At 40.3% G+C, this 23,611-nt stretch overlaps 2 protein-coding genes across 10 annotated transcripts; one reads left to right on the top strand and one right to left on the bottom strand.

Annotated features, from left to right (window-relative positions):
* Nucleotides 1-763: 763 nt before the first annotated feature.
* Nucleotides 764-16,379, bottom strand: ppef1 (protein phosphatase, EF-hand calcium binding domain 1). 9 transcript variants are annotated; one of them, XM_085404622.1, is made up of 19 exons: nt 16,183-16,379; nt 15,765-15,872; nt 14,288-14,470; nt 9,889-10,016; nt 9,746-9,806; nt 8,192-8,355; nt 7,987-8,101; nt 7,500-7,546; nt 7,010-7,176; nt 6,864-6,900; nt 6,594-6,743; nt 4,491-4,642; nt 4,133-4,373; nt 3,843-4,028; nt 2,677-2,819; nt 2,411-2,517; nt 2,140-2,303; nt 1,647-1,731; nt 764-1,555 (listed from the first exon to the last, which is right to left on the bottom strand). In XM_085404622.1, exons 1-19 carry the CDS (start codon nt 16,223-16,225, stop codon nt 1,326-1,328), a joined length of 2,511 nt encoding a protein of 836 aa, XP_085260748.1. In that variant the 5' UTR covers nt 16,226-16,379; the 3' UTR covers nt 764-1,325. The 9 variants fall into 9 exon arrangements, with proteins under 9 accessions (XP_085260748.1, XP_085260697.1, XP_085260679.1 ...); XM_085404571.1 differs by having other exon boundaries at nt 765-1,555; nt 14,438-14,470; nt 15,765-15,919; XM_085404553.1 differs by having other exon boundaries at nt 765-1,555; nt 14,438-14,470.
* A 2,435-nt stretch (nt 16,380-18,814) lies between these two features.
* rs1a (retinoschisin 1a) lies at nt 18,815-23,200 on the top strand. The gene is made up of 6 exons (XM_085411701.1): nt 18,815-18,905; nt 19,125-19,150; nt 19,375-19,495; nt 21,524-21,665; nt 22,145-22,340; nt 23,048-23,200. Exons 1-6 carry the CDS (start codon nt 18,815-18,817, stop codon nt 23,198-23,200), a joined length of 729 nt encoding a protein of 242 aa, XP_085267827.1.
* Nucleotides 23,201-23,611: the final 411 nt, after the last annotated feature.

The raw sequence follows: 23,611 nt of genomic DNA, 5'->3' as shown, positions 1-23,611 counted from the left end.
AGTAAAGGTGCTTGTAATCTGTCCACTTTAATGCAGTAACACAAGTACCACAGTCAAGACATCTCGGTTCCTTTTATCTCCTGGTCCCTGGAGTATTATCAATCCAGTCAAATGTGTATTATTAATACATCAGTGGAGATTTGAAATCTCTGAGGCCTGCTCTAGAGTGACCATCAAGACTTTCTAATTAGTGTTGTGTGTTACTGAAAAATTTAGTATTGATACCACACCACATAAAAACAGCCAATAATGCCAATAACAAGATCTTTAACTTAGAAGAGAACCTTGTGTGGGGGAAGAACAGTGTGTTGTGATTCATGAGATGAATGATCATCATCAATTTGCAAATTCTGAAAACATTTTAGTGGGTTTTACTTTCAACAATAATTATTTAATATAACAAAACACATCTTTCAGCTTCTTGTGTATTTTGTTTTTGTTCTTTGGAGACCTGGAATGTAAATGCGCCTCTCTCCAAAGCACTTAGGTACTTTAGAGGAATTTTAAATTGATGTAACAATCAACACAGAAAGGTTCAGACATTTTTCCATAGTGCATTCAGTGGGCTTATTTTACTTTGAAAATCCCAGGGACTTCTTCCTCTTTCTAAATGTATTTCTTGAGCACAGGGATTAAAGTTCAACAGCTGAACTTTCTATCAGCTATGAGCCAAACAGAGTTGAACATACACTCTGTCTTAGACACCTGTCCACACTCACACACACACAGATATTATTTTTATTTTGTTAAGTAAAAAAAAAAAAAAAAGAAGCATCTTTTACACCAATACTTGTAAACCTACATTCAGTCAACTTTATTAGGTACAGCTGTACAATCGTTTTCAATCGCAGCATATTTTTCAATTTAATTTCTGTGGAAGAAAATGAATAAAAGTAAATCAAACAGTGCCTGAAGTACACAACGCCTCCAGAGCTTCTTCTGATTTTGTAGCTGATTTTTTTTAATCAGCTCACTGTAAAGGTTTTTAACTCTATTGTGCTGTTCTTTGAAATATTCATTTTACTACAGCCAGCAGTTGTTAAGACGTTTTTTTTCCTCCACAGTCAGCCCCTCTAAAAAGCTGGTGGTGCAATAAAAGACATAATAAAATTAGGGATATATCACTTTATTTAAATCAGCCTTAGATATCGGCATTCCCAGAGCCATACCCCTAACCCTAACCCACAAACCACAATTGAGAAATCTGCTAATGAATCATGACCTAATCACTTCCAGTGGTATTGTCTTCAAGTATTCTGAGATGTATATGCTGTCCTTTGTTATATCCTACAGTATCCTACATTGGTACTTCCACAGTTTAGTATTCAGCCTGTCCTCTTCTCTCCATCCATCTTTTCATGCAGTTGCTGATCTTTGCTGTCCAGTTTGTGTACCACTCTAAATGCCTCTAGGAACTCAGTGAAGTCTATACTGCCATCCTTATTAAAGTCAATACTCCGGGCCAGGTCATCAATGGCACTGTCGTCGATGGCAACTCCCAAGTGAGCACTAAAAAGACGCCAAGTTTGACGAAACTCCTCAATGGAAATCAGACCTACAGGTTAAAACAAACATCACTCACGTACAAGTCAGTTTTGGCTTATTTGAAACATTATCTCGAAAAAGATATTTTGCTTTTCATTTACCTGAATGATCTTTGTCTATGATGTTGAATATTATCTCAATGTCTGTCCTGTATCTGAACAGAGTTTCAGCCAAATTTGGAGTGACCTGAAAGATAAAAAACAGGAGTCCTTCCAGCTGTGTTTAACAGCAGCAGTGCTGGGAATATGTACTGCGAAGCTAGAAGTAACTGTACCACTAGGGGCAAAATCCCTCCTCGCAGATACAAGTTCGACATTGTAGACAAAAGAACAGGATCAGGAGTAAAATGGACTCGTTTTAAAAGTGCAAATGAGAAAGAACTGCTATGTAAAAAAAAATGCTGTGAAGAGCCTTTCGATAATCTGGATGTTTGTGACTGGAGTATTGTATAATAAGACAAAGGGATGTTTATATTAAGCGTATAACTTCAGATGAAAACAGTGACCTTTAAGGGTTTTCCTTCATCTCCTTTTCCCTTTAAGGTCATTTCTCGAGCGAATGTACGTGTTTCTTTTGTACCCCTTTGTTTCTGACCTGCGGCAGAGGAATGCCTGGTCCCATATCCTCGAAGCAGGACTGATACTCCAGGCTGCCATCTGGTGCCAGACGGGCTAAGTGTGGACGAAGCGTCCTCCACGGCAGGTCCAGTCTCAGTACAGACTCCAGAACCAGAGCCCACTCGCAGACTGACACACGACCTGAAGCAAGGCGTGTGCAAATGTAAAAACTCTCCATGTCAGCCTGGGAATCAAACCTGAATATTAAAACATGACATTTATAAGAAAATGGAGTGAGAAGAGAGCACCTGTGTTATTCTGGTCGTACTGCTGGAAGCCGGCCATCAGCTCGGAGCGGTGAGCGAACAGCTTCTCCTTTAAGGCTCTGAGAGCAGAGCCCTCAGCGGCTCGCACTCTGCAGACACAAACGTTAACCTAGACCAACCTTTCTTACACATTTAATAGAATTATATAATTATGCACAAGATTTTGTCATGATTAGTTTCAGTGCTACTACTCTGAGCATTGCTTCATCGCCCCCACAGTACACAGACACACCAGACACCCGTGTTACCTCTGTGTCAGAGTAAGTTTGCGAGTAGTCCGGCTGACTTGGTACTGGTAGAAGCGGGGCACCAGCTCTCGCCCCAGTTTGACATAGGCTCCTCGGTTGCTTCCCTCCTCGTAATAATTGGACGCAGAGAAGATGGTGATCACCTACAATATGGAAATAGACTCAACAAGGCAAAACCTTTAGACAGTGAACAACATTTTTTAGAATTTTTCAGAATTTCTTTTTTAATTTATTGGAATTTCAATGTACTTTTTGAAATTATAATGTAATTATATTTACCTACAAATACCTAAAGGTAGGCACACTAGAATAAGAGGTAACAAGTCAGTGCTTCAGAGGAAATTACTATACTGTAAGCAAATGTAAGTACTGTTAAATTTATCTGAAAAACAAACAATATTTCCTCATCTTACATTGTAAATATGTTGTATTTTTCATGGTGTTGGCGGTATTATGAAGTGGATTAATCTCGTCTTGTTACATCTTTACTCAGTATTCATAATGTTGATGCTCATGATGAATGCTTTATTATTCAACTGTCCTTTTACTTTTCCAATATAAATGAAATGACTGTTCCGCCTTAACGACTTACAAGGAAAACTCTCAGGCCTACGTGACCTTATGATGGAGCCAGAGTTAAGCCACTCCATAACACGGCTGGTTCCCCTAAATTGTACAATGTAAGATGGGAAAATATTGTTTGTTTTTCAGCAAAATTAAAGAAATGATGCAGTACAACATTACTTTAGAAGTACTTAAAATAACATACAGTGTAATTTATATCTCCTTTCCTGTACTATATCTAGAATTTAGGCACTACTAAAATTACTTATGCACTACTTAAATGTAATTACATTGTAATTATTGCTTTAATATAAAATACCTTACGTTATACAAAGTTTAAAGTTCCTCATGCGCTATTTAAAATTACTTAGACATTCATTATAATTATTTAAAGAGTACTTATATTTGCTTAGAGTATAATTATTTCTTTAATTTGTGTAAAAATATTACTTATTATCCTCTTACCCGAGGGTACCTACACTTAACTGTAATTGTAATTGCAGTGAAATTCCATTTAATTACAGGGGAATTAAGCCCTTAGTCTTGGCCGTATTTTAAAGTGTTAGTGACACATTTAAATGAAATGATTGCACCTTGTGTACCTTTCCACTGTGACAGAACTCGTATCCTTCTTGTTTGCACTCATGTGAGCGGATGAGCAGCTGGAGTCCGTGTTGGAGCAGTAGTCTCTGGGTGACGTCAGGGCCAAAGTAGCAGCCTCCACCTCTAAAGGTGTTGGGACTGCAGCCATCTTGGATTTTAGGGTCACTCCACAATATATCCACTATCTGCTCCAGAGTAAAGCAGATAAAAGTGTTGACCAAGACAAAGAAGGAGCTCATCAAATGAGTGGATTATTAAACAGTGTTAATGTGTTCTCTGCTCCTCTCACCTGCTTCCATTCCTGCTCATGCTGCGAAGGTGACGGGAGGGGAACGGAGGACAGGGAGTCCAGGAAAGGCACTTGGAGGACATTAACAGAGTAAGGCATGCAAGGAGAAGATGGAAAAGCATGCGGGGAGAGGCAGGATGGGGTTCGAGGAGAGCAGAGTGAAGAGGATGACGAGGAAGACGAGGAGGAGGAAGAGGTGGAGGCGGCGCTGTCTTGTCTGCTGAGCCTGCATCGCTTCTTCCTAGAGAAAAAACAAACGGCGGTAGAAAAGAGGCCCTGTAGCTGTTAACAGGAGCTAACTGCACACGGACCTTACTACATAAAAACACATGTAAGTGTCTGTGGGCTGCGGTCACACCTCGTGTTGGGTGTCCTTTGGTTCTTGTTTTGACTGCGACTGCTGCTGGGACGAGAGCTGTCTGTGGATCTCGTTCTTTTGGTCTGTCTGCAGGACTGACTGATGTCCAGGTGCTCCAAACTGCACCTGGGAAATCTCAGGGCTGATTTCACCTACAAGAGGAAGAAATGGGAGGTAGCAGTGAGGTGGAAACATCGTGCTGACAAACAGCAAAACGTGAAGACAGAAAAGTAACATAAAAAAAAGGGTGAAAAAAAAGGTATACACACATCTTTAGTGCAGTGCTTAGCAAGTACTAAAGGAGTATTTTAATGTAAAAAATAAACAAATAAATCAATAAAATCCACCTTAATGATAACTTTCATACATATTAAAGCCTTCTCTGAAATACCTGTGATGACCATTCATGCTCTGTGCTTTCTGCATTTTAAGAGAATAAATGCAATAATTTATTCAAATACAATTTTATTTTTGTGTCATTTTCTTTCAAAACCAAGAGTCCATCATTCAAAATAAAAATAAATAATAAATAATAATAAAACAATAAAATAGCATAGGTACAGGACAGAGTGTTGAAGGTTGCCATATTAGAAGCATTTAAACATCTTTTAGCATTTGTCTGAGACACGCCAGAAGAAAAGCTCTGTGAAACTGAAACTTAGTGAACGTCACCTGAGCATCAAACAGTGAAGCAAAGTCAAACTACTCTGTATGGGTCCTGCAAAATAAGGTGAACCCTCACAATTTGTTTCTCTTAATCCCTGTGCATGAATTTCCTACTTTTGTAACCCTTCTGCTGGAAACCTGGCCTCCGGTTTGCTGCTTCATTATTCAGCTAATCCTACCGTGAAACACTGCAATGTCACAGAAACCTTCAAAATTTGTCAGGATAAATATTTTGTTTTTTTATAAAGCAGGAGTCCATTAATCAGACTTGGAGTAGCAATCTTGAATGCAGATTGATACCATAATAAAAGCCCACAAACTGGGGTTAAAGTGGGCTGGAAGTGTCTGGAAAGGCATTGAGGCACTTTAGATTAATGAGCAATTAAATGGCCTTGCTTACACCATCAACACAACCTGTTTTACCTCTCATCTCTGTGATGTGTTTAAGGTGCAGATGTGAATAAAGTTTGTTCATGATGGCCTAATTCAGAATCTAATCAGCGCTATAGAGGAGGAGTGAGCATAAACAGAGTAATCATGCAGGGAATTTCAAATGCAACTTTTCAAACAGTTTAACAAACACACAAACAGGTGAACTTCACAATGATGCTGTATGTTGGACTGCAAAGCACACTTTGCTTTTGTTTTCAGTGTTTGGTTTCATCAAGGACACCAGATTTATGGTGCTGATTAGATTCACTCACCAAATTCCACTTTTTTTAACTTCTACTTTTTACCAGCTTTATGTTGTCTAGGGGTTGGAAATCAGCCAACCAGCTCACAAACATCTGCTTAGATCTTAATGAATTCAGTTGGCTAAATCCACATGGAGCAGTGAATATTGGAACAGTAGCAGAGGCCAGCTGATTATAGGTAGCATACAAATAAAATTTAACTAGAGCTTATGTGACTGATATCTAACATACATATCACACACAGAATCACACTACTCAGGGTTTAGCATCTTGCTTAAGGATGCTTTGGCACACAGACCGGAGGAGTCCGGGATCGATCCGCTACCTTTCCAGTGTGTAAAAGTCCCATTTCACCACCTGAGCCACAGCCACCCCTACTGAGAAGTAGGGAAAGTGATGCCTTTCCCCACACCGCACTCCGACACCCAACCTTAGGGTCTCCCCACCTGCCAAATCCCATTTTAACCCTTATTCACACAGTAGCAGACCTAGAAAGAAGCTACTCTAATAACTTTTCAATAACTGAGCCTTGCAGCTGTTACCGAGAAGCTGCTGAACCAACTCTACAACATGTCTCGATATGCGTCTCAGGAATCTGACTCCTGTTGCCGGATAAAACTACAAACCACTTTTTTCCACGCTGCACACAGCTACATTGTTGTGTGGTGGGTATGAGTGTGTCAGCATGTAAAAAGTTGTTTTTTCTGACCCCTGGTGGCCAAAGCTGATTGATTCCGCTGACCTTGTGTCTCTCTATGGAGCTCAGGAAGTCTAAGTCAGTCTGGTCTGAAATCCCTCCGTGAACGATCAGAATCTTTCCGTCTATAACTGTTGCGATGGGCAGGAGGCTGAAAACATCCTGAAACAGCTGAAGGATCTCACGGCCATGAGTCTGCAAACAGGCGAGAACAGTAATTTAAAATAACAATCAGCTGTGACAGTCACCAAGCTGCAAAGTGCTTACTGAGTTGTGGACATAAAATCAGACTGACGGCATGTATTTGGACTTTACCTTGTACTTCTGCATGACTTCCTTTGTGAACCCGTATCTGAAAAAAGAAAACCACAAACCTTTAAACCCTGATACTCTATTCTCCTGGTGTTCGTGGTGAACCTAGAAAGGTAAATATTTTTCACTTCACCCTTTTCTAAACTTGCCTGAGGTTCATTATGTGGTCTTCATGGTTTCCTCGGTTCAGGTGCATGTAGTCTGGGTAAAGCAAAAGGAAGGCAAACAGCAGGATAACCACTTCAACTGACTTTTTTCCACGGTCCACAAAGTCCCCATTAAACACGTACAGTGTCTCTGCAGAGGGAAGGCCATTCTGAGAAAAACCAAAACATGAAAACAGTCAGACCTTCAGCTTTTACTTATTTAACCATCTGAGGTTTGTTGTCATAGAAAACCCCCCTGCAATGACCCTACAGTCTAAAAAATGACTGATGCGTGTCAGTTAGTTGTTCTTTGCTCTCTGACGGGCAGAAGAATTTATTAAAAAATAAAAATTACATATAGTGACTGCTTAGGATTTAACTGCAGAGGGTTCAGTCTTTTATTTATAAAAAAATCTACATGAAATCTGATATTGCTATGAGGTAGATGATGCACAAATGATGCCTAAGAAAGCTGTTGTACGGGCAGCCTTACCTTATAAAATATAAGTAGTAAGTCATCAAGTCGCCCGTGCAGATCACCTGTACCAAAAGAAAAAAGTCACTGCAATCAAGAAACTGAAGTCCTGTTGCTTTATGGGTTTACAGAAGCGGACTAAAACTCCCTAATCATAAGGATTGCTCCACCTCAGCCTTATGAGTGTGTGTTTTTTCATTTTTGTTACTCAAGTATTCTTGAGTTTAATGACATGCAAAGGTAGGAGGAGGAAAGCTGTGCAAGAGGAGTCAAGTGGCTGATCAGTGTGCAAATAAGTAGGACTTACCTTGCTGCCAGTAAGATACAATCAACTGTTTTTAAACAACCACAAGGCACCATCTCTCATTTAAAAACTACAGAGATCATTTATTTGGTCTGCGCAGTGTAGCATATGCTACAATGAGATTAAAATATATATTTTTTAATTTTTTTTATGGTCCTGAAAATTTTGAACCTTAAATTAACAAGAGACACTGAGACCCACCACATATAGTGATCTCTTTGTAGTAGGATGTCGACAAGTGAACTATATTTGGCATCTGTTTGAGGAGCTTTTTGGTCTCATACAGCAGCTGGAGAACATATCTGGCATGGAGAGTCTGTGTGGAAAAAAGCAGTGAGCACTCCAAATCTAAACCACCAGACAATCAGATGTTTAAGAGACAAAGTGAAAGGCTCATATTTGGTACCTGCTGATCCTTAAACGCACTCAGGAGCGCATTTGTATCAGCGACGGAGAGAGGAAATGATAGTCTAGGTCCGGTGTAGGACTCTGGAACATGGATCAGGTTGTAGCAGGTTTCTCTGTCTAACCATGGGTCCACCACTGGATCCAGCAGCTGGGAGATCAAGTCTGAAACGCAATTTACATATCATATAATTTATTTAAAATGAAAGCTAGATGTCCACAAACATGAAATCTTATCTTTGTCAAGAAAAAAAAAGAGTAAATGGTATATATCTTGTACCTTTTCCTCTATCCTCACCTTTACATCCTTTAAATCCAAAACAGGAATGCACAATATTTGGTTATATGAAAAAATTATATAACAGCTTAAAAAACCTCAGCTATCAATCCTGGTAAATCCACTGTTGTTAATGCCAGCTCACGAGAGATGATGGCTTAGCTGATGCCCTTCTAAGCACCCCAGTGCAAACTGTTTTCTAGGTGGCGCTTTTTAACCTGCTTTAACACGACTATAGGTGCAGCACATCTGCAAGCTGCTTTGCAACCCACCCACCACACAGCTCTTCTTTTTCTGACTTAATCAATGATAAGCTTATCATCAATAATTTCTATTTTGTCTGTACTGGGAGTGTATTGTTGCTTTTCCCCCTCTCTCTTGTAGTCTTAAACTACAAAAATCTCATATACAGGTGCTATACTATACTAAATATTCTTCTCATATTTGAGACCTCACTGAAGTTTCAAATATAAGAACAAATCCCAACAGCCTTTAAATTATGCAAACAAGCAGTGCTGGGACAGATGTCTACCCAGAGGCCCATGTCCCTCTCCTATTGTGTTATTTCCTCTATAGTGTCCCTGACAAACAAATATAAAAACACAGATCCTGTACGTAGTAAACAGAGACAGCAGAGTCTGGCCTCTTTGCATCCCTTATGTAGACTTAACGTAAAACCCATGAAGAGGATGTTCAGGAGATGATGAGCAAAAAAAGGGTTTCCCTGAGGATTAGCTTGTCAATGAAACATTATGCTTTTGAGCTGGAAGAGCGGGTCAATACACACTTAAGCCACAGCTGTTTCAGTGCACCACACCGACACATTGGCCTCCACATTCACAGTAGTTGCTAAGCAACAGGGTATACGCAATGGGTTTCCTCGTCTAGATCAAAATATCTAAAGTACAGTGGCATAACAAACAAAATGGTGTTAATTTAAACAATAGGGGTGTTGGAAAAGTTAAAAAGAACAATCATTAAACACCAACTGATAAGAAAACGAATGTTTCTTAAAATTAGGCACATTTATTTAGCTGCTACAGTGTGATAAGTTTGTCGTTTCTGCATACATTAAAACCCAGTGAGATCCTGTCTACATAGCAGGACTAGGAAATTATATTTTATTTCAAAAGGAAGCAAACATTACTTCAGCAGTTCCAAATATTATAGGCAAAAATCTAAGTTTTAGACATGCAAAATAATAATGATAATAATGATAATAATAATAATAATAATACACCCTTTTACGCTGTAGATATGAGAATTCTCTCCCCTAACCTGGCCCATTCCCATTCAGCTGAGTGAAGTTGTCCAGCATGAAAGTGAAGAAACTAGAGAGCTGAAAAACCAAAAAGAAACGCATGTTTAAGCTTTATGATACTTCTGAAATTTGCAAAATAGATGCCTGTAGTGAGAGACACCTGCAGCTGGTCTTGTTCCCCGGCGTATTCAATAGACTGAAAAATGTTCCAAGTGTACCTGCGTCTCATCTCAAGACGGGCCATGTAGCGCCGGTACCATCGCTGGATCAAAACAGCTGCCTTCATAGCTGCAACAAAATGTTGTATTTTTTATTTACAGGCTAAGCATGTGAGAAAATACCAGCCACTCTATTAGGTACACCTGTTCAACTGCTCATTAACACAAATATCTAATCAACCAATCAAATAGCAGCAACTTAGTGCATTTAGGTCAAGATGACCTGATGAAGTTCAAACTGAGCATCAGAATAGAGAAGAAAGGTGATGTAAGTAACATCCTATGGTTGTTGGTGACAGACGGGCTGGTTTGAGTATTTAAGAAACTGCTGATCTCTGGGTGATGCCAGAACTCAGAGGACAATGGCCAGACTGCTTTGAGCTGATAGGATGGCAACAGTAACTCAAATAACCACTGGTTACAATCGAAGTATGGAGAAGAGCATCTCTGAAATAGACAGGCTACAGGTGGCATTCCTGTCAGTTAGGAACAGGAAACTGAGGCTACAATTCAAGGATCACAAAAATTGTATGATAGCAACATGCTACATGCTGAAACATTCAAATTGTAGGGCTAAAATTTGTACCCTTGTGATGGCTGCTTCCAGGAAGACAGCGCACCATACCAAAATGCTCAAATCCCAGCTCCCTTGGGATGTGGTGGAACAGAAATGTCACATCATGGATGTGTAGCAGATGAATCTGCAGGTACTGTGTGATGCTATCATCTCAGTATGGATCAAATCTCTGAGCAATGTTTCCAGCACCTTGTTAAATCTATGGCATGAAGAACTAAGGCAGTTCTGAGGGCAAAAGGCGTACCTAATAAAGTGCCCAGTGAGTGTATGTAGTAGCAAACAAAGATGAAAACAGATGAAAATGAAAACGTCTTTTTTAGCTGTCTCCATCTCACCCCATCCCTAGCATCGTCCTCCGTCACACCAACCCTCTGGATGTCCTCCTTCACTACATACATGACCCTTCTGTGGTCTTCCTCTTTCCTACTGCCTGGCAACTCCATACTCAACTTTATCCAATATATCCACCATCCCTCCTATGAACATGTCTGAACTATCTCATCCTCACCTCTAACCTTGTCTCTACTCAACCTGAGCTGTCCCTCTGATGTACTCATTTCTAATCTTGTCACTCTTAATAAAAATTCTAGCATCTTCAACTTTGCCATGTCCAGTTCCACCTCCTGTCATTTTGTCAGCACCACCGTCTCCAAACCATACATCATAGCAGGCCACAAATCACTCCTGACATTGTGCGCTGTCCATTGCTTTACTTAAATCATATAAAAAGCAGATTTATAAGCATGTCTCTGAAATATATAGCAGTTATGTGTTCACAGCTTAAAGAGTACTAATCTTTGATTATTGTTAAACCAGAGGGCATACAAGGTTTCCACATTTATAATTTAAGATGCTGAATAGCAAACACTTTGTCAACCCAGAGTTTTAAAGTTTCGACATTGTCGCGTGAATCAAACGTACCATTTTTAATACACTCCAATAACCTGTGTGGGACATTCATGTGTTCCCTTAATGTTTAAAGGGTCACAACAGAAGATGGATTTGCACCTTTGATTCGGCAAAGATTTCACACAGGATGACCTTCCTGATGCAACACTACCATTTATCCAGGATTAATTATCCTAAAGCTTATTAACATCAGGTTTGGTTAAGGATTTATCATACACCAGCAATCAGGTTGAGCTATTTGCAAAAGTCTTTATTGCATATTCAGCTCCACGCAAAAGACCTCCACTACTTTGTGATACTGATTTAAATAAAATAGTTGCAGACCGCTGCCTCTCTCAACTCACTCGTTTCATTCCCCAGTTACAAATAAAGTTTTGTTCACTAAATAATTTACATGCAAATGTAAAAAGCACACACAAATGGAAAAACACTGACTGCTGACCCGCTAACCTCTAAGCAGTTGAAGTACAGTCTCTATATTTGCCATGGTATCCATTCACCTGTTGTAGCCATGCCGCAACTCAGATGCCAGAAAACATCTGCTGCAGTCTAAAATTGTAACGGGTGCATGTGTCAGTGAAGAAAGCAACACGTGTCTAAACACCATGTCAGCCTGACTTCACCGATTTGTATATCGCATCACAGTTCATATTAGGGCTGGGCCATATTATACCGTTCACGGTAATACCGGTATAATGTTAGGCAACGATAGGAAAATGAAATATCGCGATAGAATGGGAGTAAAACGCGCATGCGCAGTGCCTTTGTTTTCATACGCACATGGCCGATTGTTGAGTGGAACAGATGAACCAGAATTGGTTTGTAAAAATGGTGCAACTTCAGTGATGTGGAACTGGTTTGGTGTTTGTCCGTCAGATACACGACAAAGCACATTTTTTTGCAGAACATGCAAGCGGCCGTTGTTATTGTCATATTTGTCGGACTAAGATGCTCTTAAATCTGGGAGTAATCTGGGTCCTAAACTCCGTATGCTTCAGGTCAAACAACACTGCAGCATCACTTAGAGTTAAAAACTGTCTAAATTCTTTCATCTTTAATAAAACGATCAGCATTGCTGCTTTACCAGGTGTAACTATAAAGTTTAACTTCCAGGCATCCATGAAAACAAAAGTTATTACATTTAACGGAGTTAGAAGTTAGCAGGAAGCTAGCGGAAGTTAGCTCGCTAGTTACCTAAGCATGATATAGCATGTTCTGACGGAGAGATTTCTGAAAAAAATCAAACGTACAGCTCTGCTATCACTTCCAACATAAATGAAGACAGGAAACTAAACAGCATTGACGTTTGTAGGGTTACTGAAGTTGGGCTAGCTGGTATATAATGATGTGCTACGTGATCGCTAGCGACACAGCTATGTTAGCATAACATAAACAGTGAAGCTGGAAGACGAACACTAACACTTTTCCACTTATAAAAGTTAACGTGAAGGTTCTTCATGGTTAGAGACAAATGCAATCGCATGGCAGGATGCTGTAAACGGACCAAACTTCAGTCAGGAGAACAACTGAGATAATCCATCCACAATACGAGGTTAGTCATTAATATACTGCAACAACATGGGAATAGAGCAGCTGCCAGAGAATTCAACATTAATGAATCAATGGTACAGAAGTGGAGGAAGCAAGAAGAATGAGTTTAATAAAGTTTGATTTATCTGACTGCTTTGTTTCGCTTAATGTGCCTTATAATCCCGTGCACCTTATGGTCCGAAAAATGCGTACTGCACACTGCAGTTTAATGTTGCAAAGCACCTCTTTTTAACTTCAGTGGATATTATACATGGTTATGCTCAGGATATGTCAGCCCATTTCTACTGGAAATGCCTTTTGGTTAAACTTTCAGCAAGGAATTTGCATTTGCACTGTTACATTTTTATAAAGCTTTAATGTACATAAAAACCAGCTTCTTGTTTAAGTGAAAATAAATGGAAGGTTGTCTTTTTGCGCTAGTAATGTTGTGGAGTTGTATTTTGTCTCGCATCAATTATATCGTCGGTTATATCGTTATCGCAAATTTTCAAATATATATCGTGATAAATATTTTTGGCCATATCGCCCTGCTCTAGCTCCCACAGTTGATTTTTTCACACCAAGCTGCTTGCCTATTGAGGATTCACTCTTCCCAGTCTGGTGCAGGTCTACAATACTTTTCCTGGTGTCCTTCGAAAGCTCTTTGGTCTTGGCCATGGCGGAGTTTGGAGTCTGACTGTTTGAGGCTGTGGACAGGTGTCTTTTATACAGATGATGAGTTCAAACAGGTGCCATTCATACAGGTAACGAGTGGGGGACAGAAAAGCTTCTTACAGAAGACGTTACAGGTCTGTGAGAGCCAGAGATTTTCCTTGTTTGAGGTGACCAAATACTTATTTTCCACCCTAATTTACGAATAAATTCTTTACAAATCCTACCATGTGAATTCATGGATTTTTTTTTCACATTCTGTCTCTCACAGTTGAAGTGTACCTCTGGTGCAAATTACTGACCTCTGTCATCATTTTAAGTGGGGGAACTTGCACAATCGGTGGCTGACTAAATACTTTTTTGCCCCACTGTAATCCTACCCCTACCTTGAACCCTTGTGCCACTCCTACTCCACATCTCACTGTCCTTCCTACACCACCCTAACATACTTCTCTGCCTCTCCTTACTTCCTCATACAGTCCCTCTCTAGATCCACAAAGAGAAAGTGAAGCTCCTTCTGACCTCCCCATACATCTCCACCAGCACACTCAAAGCAAACATCCCATTTGTAGCGCTCACTCATAGCATGAAACCATACTACTGCTTCAACAACTCATACCTCAGATGCCTATGACTCTTTAGCTGTTATTTACCCATTGTTTTCTTTTTAGTTCTACAGAACTCCACAGGCCACAGGAATCCTCCGTTACTCTTGCAAAATGTAAAAATGCAGACAGACAAGCACACAAACACAGATGCCACATAAGTAAAAGCCTGGCAGTTAAGGATGAGCGGGGTCTTACTCAGAGCCGGGCTGGGAGTCTTAACTGGTTCATCTGCATGAAGGGAAAACTACAATTCAGCGAGAAAACGTGAAACGTGTAATTGAATAAAACTGTGTGCAAATGAGCATATACAGACACACACACGGTATGAGAAATAACAAGACACAAGGGAGGTCGTGTGCAACAGTGGGATTGGGAAAACTAAGCAAATTAAACAAGCTTCTGGGAGCAGCAGCACTCATTAAAGAGAAGAAAAGACAGACTGCAAAGGAGGGAAAGGATCATCTGTCAAAATCAGAGGCACATTTACTGCAGCAAAAAAATAGCTATCATCACCTTGCTGCAGCAGAACAGGTTAGCAACTTACTAAAGCATAGTAGTAGCAGTACTAGCATTACAAAATGCCTTTGCATAAACACAAGCACTCAGTAACAACTGGAGTACACCCTGCAATTTAGGTGAACTGACTGCAGTCATTTTTAATAAGGAGCAACTGTATGTGCCTGATGTGTAATCCTTTATTACACTATCCTGTACTCGAGTAAGGGGAAATAAAAGTCTCTGTAAGGGCCCAGAAACAGTAGAGGTGGGTGGATCCATTAAAAGAAAAAAAATCGATATCATCACTGGTATCGGTATTGGTACAAGCACGATGGGATCGATACTTTGCTTCAATCTTCTTTGTTCAGTATGTAGCTCACTGAATTATGTTAATCATTTGCTAAGTCGCTGCTTTTCCCTACATAAGCTCTTTATAAGTTAAAAGTATTAGTATTGGTAACATTGGCAGTGTTTACTTAGTATTGGATCTATACCAAAATTTGCAGTATTACACAGCACGAATAAATATGCTGTTTAACATCACATGAGCTTTGCTTTCCAATTAGTGTTTTGTGTGTGTGACGTCTTTGCATGTGGGTTTTTCCCACCTTTCACAGGAGGAACAAATCTCTCTGGGGATAGTATTGGGTGGCTGTGGCTCAGGTGGTAGAGCAGATCAGCTACCGATTAGAAGGTTGGTGGTTCGATCCTTGGCTCCCCCAGTCTGCATGCCAAATATCCTTGGGCAAGATACTAACCCCAAGTTGCCCTCCGATGCCTTCATCGGAGTATGAATGTAGTTTAGATGATTAGTTTAGTATGAATGTAGCACTTGAGTTTAGAAGTGCTTGTATGAGTGGGTGTGAATGGGTGAATGAGGCATGTTGTATAGAGCGCTTTGAGTACTCCGGGAGAGTAGAAAAGCGCTATATAAGAATCAGTCCATTTACAGTATATTGGGGGGGGGCAATAAAAATCCCAATGTCCGGTGTACTCCAGCATTAAACCATATACACATGCTTACCCTGCTCCAGTGTTTCCCCTTGCTTTTCTGTGGCGACAGAGGTGCCACATCCCATGATGGCTAACAGAGAGGGTCCAGAAGGGATCACATTAGCCGCTTCTTCCAAAGCTGTTTGGTGGCATTTGGTGACACTGATTGATATGAGAACGTGCTCCCTTTATAGAGACACATCGTTAAAGCAGTACTCGATTATCACGTTGCCTTCAATGTATTCAAACAGTGCAGGATTGGCTTCAACTTACAAAAATAAAACAATACAAAAAAGCGACAGTAGGAATTATCCTGCTAGTTAATCGAGTCAAATCATACCAAAATAAAATAAAAACGCTGCTCATTGTCTTACTGCGCGTTACCTTTTAGGACAGCATCGTATTCCAACGAGGTGTTTGTTTGGCAAAAATCATCAGTTCAAACCTACCTGTAGCTCTTATCCGCGCGACAGGGTCATGCAGTTCATTCATACCAATAATAAAATACGGTTGCGCTCTAAATTTCCTTAATAGCTTATGAAATCGATTCGAGCGTAAAAACAGGTCGATATGAGGACTGGAGCGTTTCCGGAGCAGCTCTACATGCAACAGGAGCTACTGGTGCAGGAGGAGAGCTCACAGAAGAGGCGGAGGCATCAGGTGGAGTGAAACCTCAACCCGGGAGGGGCCGGTGTTTGACGAGTGGGAAGTCTCGTTTTTCCTTTGACAGCGTTTTAAGATGCAGTTTAATTAGCTTGTTAACCAAGTATGATAAGAAAACAGTGTGTATTCTAACTTCTGTCCTCCTGAAAACAAACATGCATTTACTCAAAATAGTCTGGTTTTCATCCTAGTTATGACAAGAGAGCCTTTATTTGGGGGCAGCCTGGAAAAATCCCCCCCCACCAAGACACATTTGCACTTAAGGTCATGCCAAAGCATTTCCCCAGGGTTAAGGTCATGACTTCGCCATTTCAAAGGATGGATTTTTCCCTTTAAGTTTACTGATGTTTGAACCATATTGTTGAATCATCCAGCCTCTCCTGAAACTTCAGATTGGGCTGAGAAAGCAGCTGTAAAAACCTACTTCAGGGTTTCTAAGCCGCTTCAGTGTGAGGATGTTCATACAAAACAGTATCATTTTGTTTTTGTAGTCAGTGATCCTGAAGCCCGTTAACACTGATAGTGTTATAGTGATCTCGCCACATACCACAGGGTATGCAACTCCAGGCCTCGAGGGCCTGTGTCCTGCAGGTTTTAGATATCACCCTGGGTCAACACACCTGAATCAAATGATGCGTTCATTACCAGGCCTCTGGAGAACTTCAGGACATGTTGAGGTCATTTAGCCATTTGAATCAGCTGTGTTGGCTCAAGGACACACCTAAAACCTGCAGGACACCGGCCCTTGAGGCCTGGAGTTGCCCACCCCTGACATACCACATTTCCAACCATAAATCTGAGCGTACACACTTTCTGTCAGTCCTAGTCTTTCATCTACCAGCTGTTAGGGTTAATTACCTAATAGTTTTACTTTAATAAAGAGGCAAAGATTAAAATAAACCCTTTAATAATAAAAATAAAATTTTGTTTTAAAGTCTATATCTTCATGCAGCGGCTCTTGCATGAATCCTCCGTTGTACGTGTGCAACAGCAGCACTGAGCTCTCGCCGAGTGATGACTTTCAACCTGTTTGACTTGGACAGCCGAGAAGCCTCTAAGCCTACAAGCCTGAGCAGGATCGGTCTGGGGACACCATGCCTCCTGGTCAGAAACTCAGGACTTCTCAGTCCAACAGGACTAACCTGCAGAAGAAGAATACCAAGAAAGTGCATGTGAAACCAGTCCCTCATCACATAGGAACATGTACAGGCCAGACAATTACAGTGTGCATTCTGACCTCTTTATGAGCTCTGTAGATGAGAGTGGAGTAAGCACGAATCCTCTTTTTGGTGCATGGAGGGATCCTACGCGTTGCATGAATAGCCACCTTCATGTTTGCTGTGGCAAGTTCCTAGAAGGGGGAAAAAAAAATTGTCATGAAGCGAAATCACCTAGTGCAACATGCAGAATCTCTTTTATAAGGCCACTGGTGAAAGCAAAAGGGCGCGCAGGGAGTGAAACTCGTGCTCTAATCAGCACAAATTGGCAACAGCTTTGCTTGATTAGGCTTAATTATTTTTACCCACCTGGCTTTAAAACCCTCAGTGGGAGGCGGGAGAAATGCCACGCTCAAACAAACACAGGAACAGGACACTCGCTTATTTTGTTTTTAAAAGTTGCTTCTGATGATAATTATCCATGTGCCTGTCACCTGCAGCATTTCAAATCCCCTCAAAAACAAAATAACTAAATAACATAAAATAAAATAGATCTATAAGCAATATATACAATGCATGCATTCATTTTTAATAAAACAGAGTATGTTTATGAGAGACTTTTGCCTACAGAAAAATGGTTTATGATTAAACAATAGTACATTGATACATTTGTGAAATAGTAATATCATCTCTGTACTTAGACTCTTAATCAAATTCTTTTTTTTTTTTAAATTTCTTAATTTAAATTTGTTTTTTATTTTTTTAAACATTTTTTAAATAAAAATAAAATTAAACAATATATATGATACAATTTTATGTCACTACATCACAGCAAAGAACCAAGTATTAAAAACCAGGTTCCTTCATTCCTTCCTTCAAACCTAACGTGATAGTATAGAAGAGAACTGCAAACATTTGAGGATGACATCCAACTGCAGGTCCTTCTGTCCAATCATATGGATCACTAGGCCCAGCATCAGCCACCACCAGCAACCATCTCTCTTGCTTTCACTCTTGTACACACACACACAACTCTAGTGTGGCAATTGGGTGCGCTGGTGTCTTCTTTTTTTTTAATGCAGGATTTTTTGACCTCTGTGGCCGCATGGAGATTTTCCAGGTATGATGGCATTAATGGTGATGGGTGAATAGCTGGAGGAGGAGCTTTGTTAGATAAGGATGGCATTAGATAAGGCCATTAGTGTCCCGTGGATTATTGTAATCCAGCCTTCCTATCACTACTAGCTTGAATGCTCAGTCTATGGTCAGTCTGGTCTGGTTTGGAGCGGGTTGGAAGATGGCTCTCATCATACAACATTTCCTGCTGGGCCTCCTTCTCCTGGGAACAAACGGTACAGTTTCACTCTTACAGTTGCACTGATATTATATTTTATTACCAGTGTGTGTTGTGTTTATTTACCTTTTCTTAATGTGGTTAAACTAACAGATTGATTCACAGATTTTAGTATCCAGAAAGGGTGACTATGATGCCCTAACAGTCCTGTTTTTTTCTTCTTCTTCTGTGCCTCATCAACTGGCTTTTTTCCCCTCCTGTCCATCTGGCTGAACAGTGTTCATCGGTATTTATGCTCAGGAGGTATGAAAAATCTCAGCAACCCAGCAAAATGTCACAGATGATTTAACTGTCACAGTGTCAGGATTTGCTTGTAAAGAAAAAGAAAGAAAAACAACATCAACAGCAAAACACAGATAACAGCCAGACCAGAGTTATTATGTTAAATTATTCTCCTTTTATCATTTGTAAATGAGCTCTATGTCAATTTTCAGCTAATAAATGTTGTTTATGTGTGTCTGTATAAGAACCCTGGGGCGTGGACTAACAAGTCCTGCAAATGTGATTGTGATGGAGGCGAATCGCAGACGGAGGTTTACTCCATTGGGTCTGGCTCATCTTTGGTGCGAGGAGTGGACTGCATGCCGGGTGAGAGCCATTAAACGTCACTCTGAGTGGACATGAATCATATAAGTAGCTTAAATCTCAATCACTACTTAATTTATTCATAACATCAGTGTGCTTTAACCCCCTGTGTCAAGACTTATTTACTAATGAGATTTATTACGTGACTTTTGCTGATCTACAATTGCACCACTAAAGTGATAATAGTTCTTAAAAGGAGAAGGGAAGGGTGTGTTAGATAGACAAGAATTAACTGTTGTTTAACCTGCTCAAAACTGAAAGGTCTGTACTTAACAGTGATTTTTATTACTGATTAATCTGCTGCACAATCAGAGAATTGAAGCCAATTCAACTGAAGACAAAGTAAGACTGCAAATCTTCATATTTGAGGAGCTGAACGCTTTAATTTTCTGGGACTCTTGCTTGAAAATTGCTCAAACGATTATCACTGCTGATACAAGTAGATGGACAGTTTCAGTGTGTGCACAATTGTGTGTCTATAGTTTGTGTTCATGCAATGAGCGCATTAGGCTCCAGATTTGACGCCGCAGGGTGGATGGACATGCTTCACTGGACATCCTTGGAGAAAGGGAAGAAGAGGGGGGGACATGTGAAGAAACAGAAGCTACCTGTGATAACACTGCACAGTCCTCCAGAATTCCCGTTTCAGTAACAGGAAACCTGCATTTGGATGTTTGTCAGAAACACTCAAAAAATAATCTCACTGCAGCGCCCAATAATAGCTAATCTTGAGTTTTGAATCGTACCATATTCATCCTCAAACTGAACGCTCTCTCACTTTGCCAACTTAGCCTGGGATTTAGCTTTTAAACTAAATCCCAGTGAAATCTGTAAACCTGTTTTGTTTTCCTGTTTTTTTGGACCTCCTACAAAGAAACTATAAAAAAGGTCTTCTGACAGCCTCACTTGAGCCTGAGAGCTAAAGATCAGATCTGAATCACGTCTGACTCGATGAGGAGAGGAGCAGACAAACGAGTGAATCAGTGTGTTTGAGCTGAGCCGCAAATCACATGGCAACCAGAAACAGATAGGAGGAAGAAGTTCTGCCGACTATCATTATATTAGAGCATGATTCGGAGATTACGGGGCTCATAATAGACCATGCTGATCTCACAATTACAGAAACCAGCAATTACCGCTACGTGGATGAGAACTGATGAGTGAGAAAGACTTTCCTGCCCGCTCTGCGTCAGGGTTCGCAGAGTTCCTCAATCCACTGAGTCTCACCTCGCAGTTTGCCTGTTGATTCAGCCATCTGAATATGTGTTGTTTTAGTCAGGAAACACATTAGGGAGGACTACAGAGGCATTTGCATTACTGTTATGTAAACACTTATCTCCTGACTCACACAGACGTTTCTGCTGGGTGTGTTGTAATGCTGGGATTAGACAGGATGCAACCCTGTGCCAGATAGGCTTAAGCCAGTAGTAAACAAAAGAGCAGCAGGCTACTTCTACTACAGTTTCTGTTCCATGTGTCCGCAGCTGATGTTTTTCTCACTCATGTACCACTGTCTCTCTCTCTCTCATTCACATATTTAAAGGCTTTATTTACCAAGTAAAGGAGTGGCTCTCGTGTGATTTTAAAGGAAGCGAGAGAACAACACGGAGCCAAAGCCACGGAGAGCAGAACATGGCCATCTGTCCGTCTGCTGCCCTAATGGACATCACTGATCTCTCACCACGGAGAATTAAACTGCAGGATTTTAGGATGGGATATGGGTCACACAGAGGCTCCTAACAGTGGGGGCCATGGGAGCGAGAGGGTGTGATTATGGGAATCTGCAGGGGTTAGGAGAGAGGAAAGGATGCCGAAATGGAGAATTAAGGAGAGGCTTAGTGGTTTGATGGTCTTTTTATATATATATATATATATATTTGTGATGCACTGCTTGGCTTAAGCTAGCCGTTTGTATTCTCTTCTCTCAGGGTGACGATATTAAAATCTCATGGCCACGAGAACTTTCAGCGAAAGAAATATTACCTGAAACTAAGAGCACTCATGTTAAGTTGTCTCCGATCTCCTTTGCAGAGTGTCCCTACCACAGACCTCTTGGCTTTGAGGCTGGATCAGTGAGTCAAGAACAGATTACCTGCTCCAACCAGGACCAGTACACTGGCTGGTTCTCCTCATGGGTACCAAGTAAGGCGCGACTCAACAGCCAGGGCTTTGGGTAGGTATATATATATAGGCCAGCACCACACAGCCAACTGTTGTGTCTCTTTTAAAAAAAGATCATGGCTCTTATCATCTGTGAGGAAAAGTGTAGTAAACACACTCCTTATGTATATTTTGTTACTTAAACACACCAAAATGCTCTTGCTTAAAAAACCATATAGATGAGACAAAATGGGGAAAAAAACATACAGAATCTAGTAGGACTTTTTAAAAATATTAAATATTGTAATTTTTAAGCATTAAGTTGAATCCTTTCTTTCATTTTCTCTCTTTCCGAAAACAAAACATCATACCGGATGTTAAAAACTGTCAGTTTCCTCAGAACACAAAACAACAGGATTTTATCTTTAGAGAAGATATTGTAAAAACAGCAGTAAATTTCTCTGTCCTGCGTTGTGCTAAACTGTCGTGACCAACTATGATATTTGTTGTATAAATCAGTGCTGATATTAAATGTTTTTCTTTCTCCTCCAGCTGCGCCTGGCTGTCTAAGTTCCAGGACAGCAGTCAGTGGCTGCAGATTGACTTAAGGGAAGTGACGGTGGTGTCAGGGATTCTCACTCAGGGCCGCTGTGATGCCGATGAGTGGATTACCAAGTACAGTGTTCAGTACAGAACAGATGAGAAGCTCAACTGGATCTATTACAAAGACCAGACTGGAAACAACAGGGTCAGTTAAGTGCACTTTGGATACACTGAATAATGTTCAGCACTTCAAGTATGGAGGCCTGAAAGTGCCTAAATCAATAAATAATATGACATGAAATGTATGAAAATATAATATATAAAAATAAGGAGTGTGTATTAATTGACCTACAGTTCCTTTTATTTTTTCATCTTTTTTTTTTAATGTATTTATGCAGTATTTGACAGTTGCATATAAATAAAATACTAAATTAAATGGAACACAAATAAACAGAGGAATCAATATAACAGTAACCTAATTCAAAAGACATTTATGTCAGCGAATTTAATTGCTGCCAACATTTTTTAAATATATTTTTTCTATGTATTCAATGGTTTTTAAATTTATTTTTTGAGCCATTTATTATTCTTTTTATTGAAATTGTTTTTATTTAATGCCCTTCATACTCAGACACCGGAGGTTTCTTTTTGATTAGGCTAAGAATGAGGCTACATAATTCTTTGTCCATGCCTCTTTGCATGAAACATTAGGCATTTTATATTTGCCTGATACTGACATCATGAGAAGTCATATTTTAGAAGTGATTTAAACTGTTAATCAGTCATTGAAAACCAACTGAACGTTAACTGTTTGCAAGTCAACTACCATGTGGTTCTAGAAATAGTAGCTTTAATGCAATGGCCGGTTTTAACTAATCTACACCTTAATCTTGCCTTTCTGTCTTTCCTCAGGTGTTTTATGGGAACTCTGACCGGTCCTCGTCTGTGCAGAACCTTCTGCGGCCGCCCATCGTTGCTCGCTACATTCGCATCCTCCCTCTGGGATGGCACACACGCATCGCTCTGCGCCTGGAGCTGCTGCTCTGCATGAACAAATGCATGTAAACCCCCCCACCCCCCACTTCCCCCCAACCCCTTTAAAAAATACAAACAAAACAGCTAAAACACACTTACATAAATGCATTAAACCAGGTTTGTTTGATATGTACAATGAGCTCTCATTCACTCCACTCTGCATTGTCTGTATTAAACCAGTCTCACTATGGGGACTTCAATTTGGGGAGTTCTCAATAGATTGCTCCATTTGCAATGAAACGGCATAAACTGAAAGCAGTAATTAGGCATGGAGAGGGAGAGGTAGCGTTGCTATGGCGGTTGAATCTGCGCTCATGTTAGAAATCCAAATCGTTCTGTGATAGGTCAATAAAATTCTGTCTGCTTCTCCTGATAATCTGAGCGTAGCTGGGAATTTACACAGTAAGTCTCCCCTCCTTATTTACCTTAATGAATCGGTGT

Source organism: Rhamphochromis longiceps, linkage group LG1 (genome assembly GCF_057381845.1).
Source record: "Rhamphochromis longiceps isolate RC_006_pf linkage group LG1, R_longiceps_female_GT1.1, whole genome shotgun sequence".
NCBI lineage: Eukaryota > Metazoa > Chordata > Actinopteri > Cichliformes > Cichlidae > Rhamphochromis > Rhamphochromis longiceps.
The sequence above is the reverse complement of the archived record's forward strand: the minus strand, read 5'-3'. Positions and strand labels throughout refer to the sequence as shown.

Bases quoted from the DNA above. Each gene is read 5' to 3' on its own strand.
- ppef1 (XM_085404622.1), bottom strand. From the start codon at position 16,225: ATGAATGAACTGCATGACCCTGTCGCGCGGATAAGAGCTACAG. The intron at 8,356-9,745 runs GTTAGGGGAGAG...ATTGCGTTTCAG, and splicing joins GCTGAATGGGAATGGGCCAG to ACTTGATCTCCCAGCTGCTG. The intron at 4,643-6,593 runs GTCAGCGGAATC...TTCCTCTTGTAG, and splicing joins GCTCCATAGAGAGACACAAG to GTGAAATCAGCCCTGAGATT.
- rs1a (XM_085411701.1), top strand. From the start codon at position 18,815: ATGGTCAGTCTGGTCTGGTTTGGAGCGGGTTGGAAGATGGCTCTCATC. The intron at 18,906-19,124 runs GTACAGTTTCAC...CTGGCTGAACAG, and splicing joins CCTTCTCCTGGGAACAAACG to TGTTCATCGGTATTTATGCT. The intron at 19,496-21,523 runs GTGAGAGCCATT...TCTCCTTTGCAG, and splicing joins AGGAGTGGACTGCATGCCGG to AGTGTCCCTACCACAGACCT.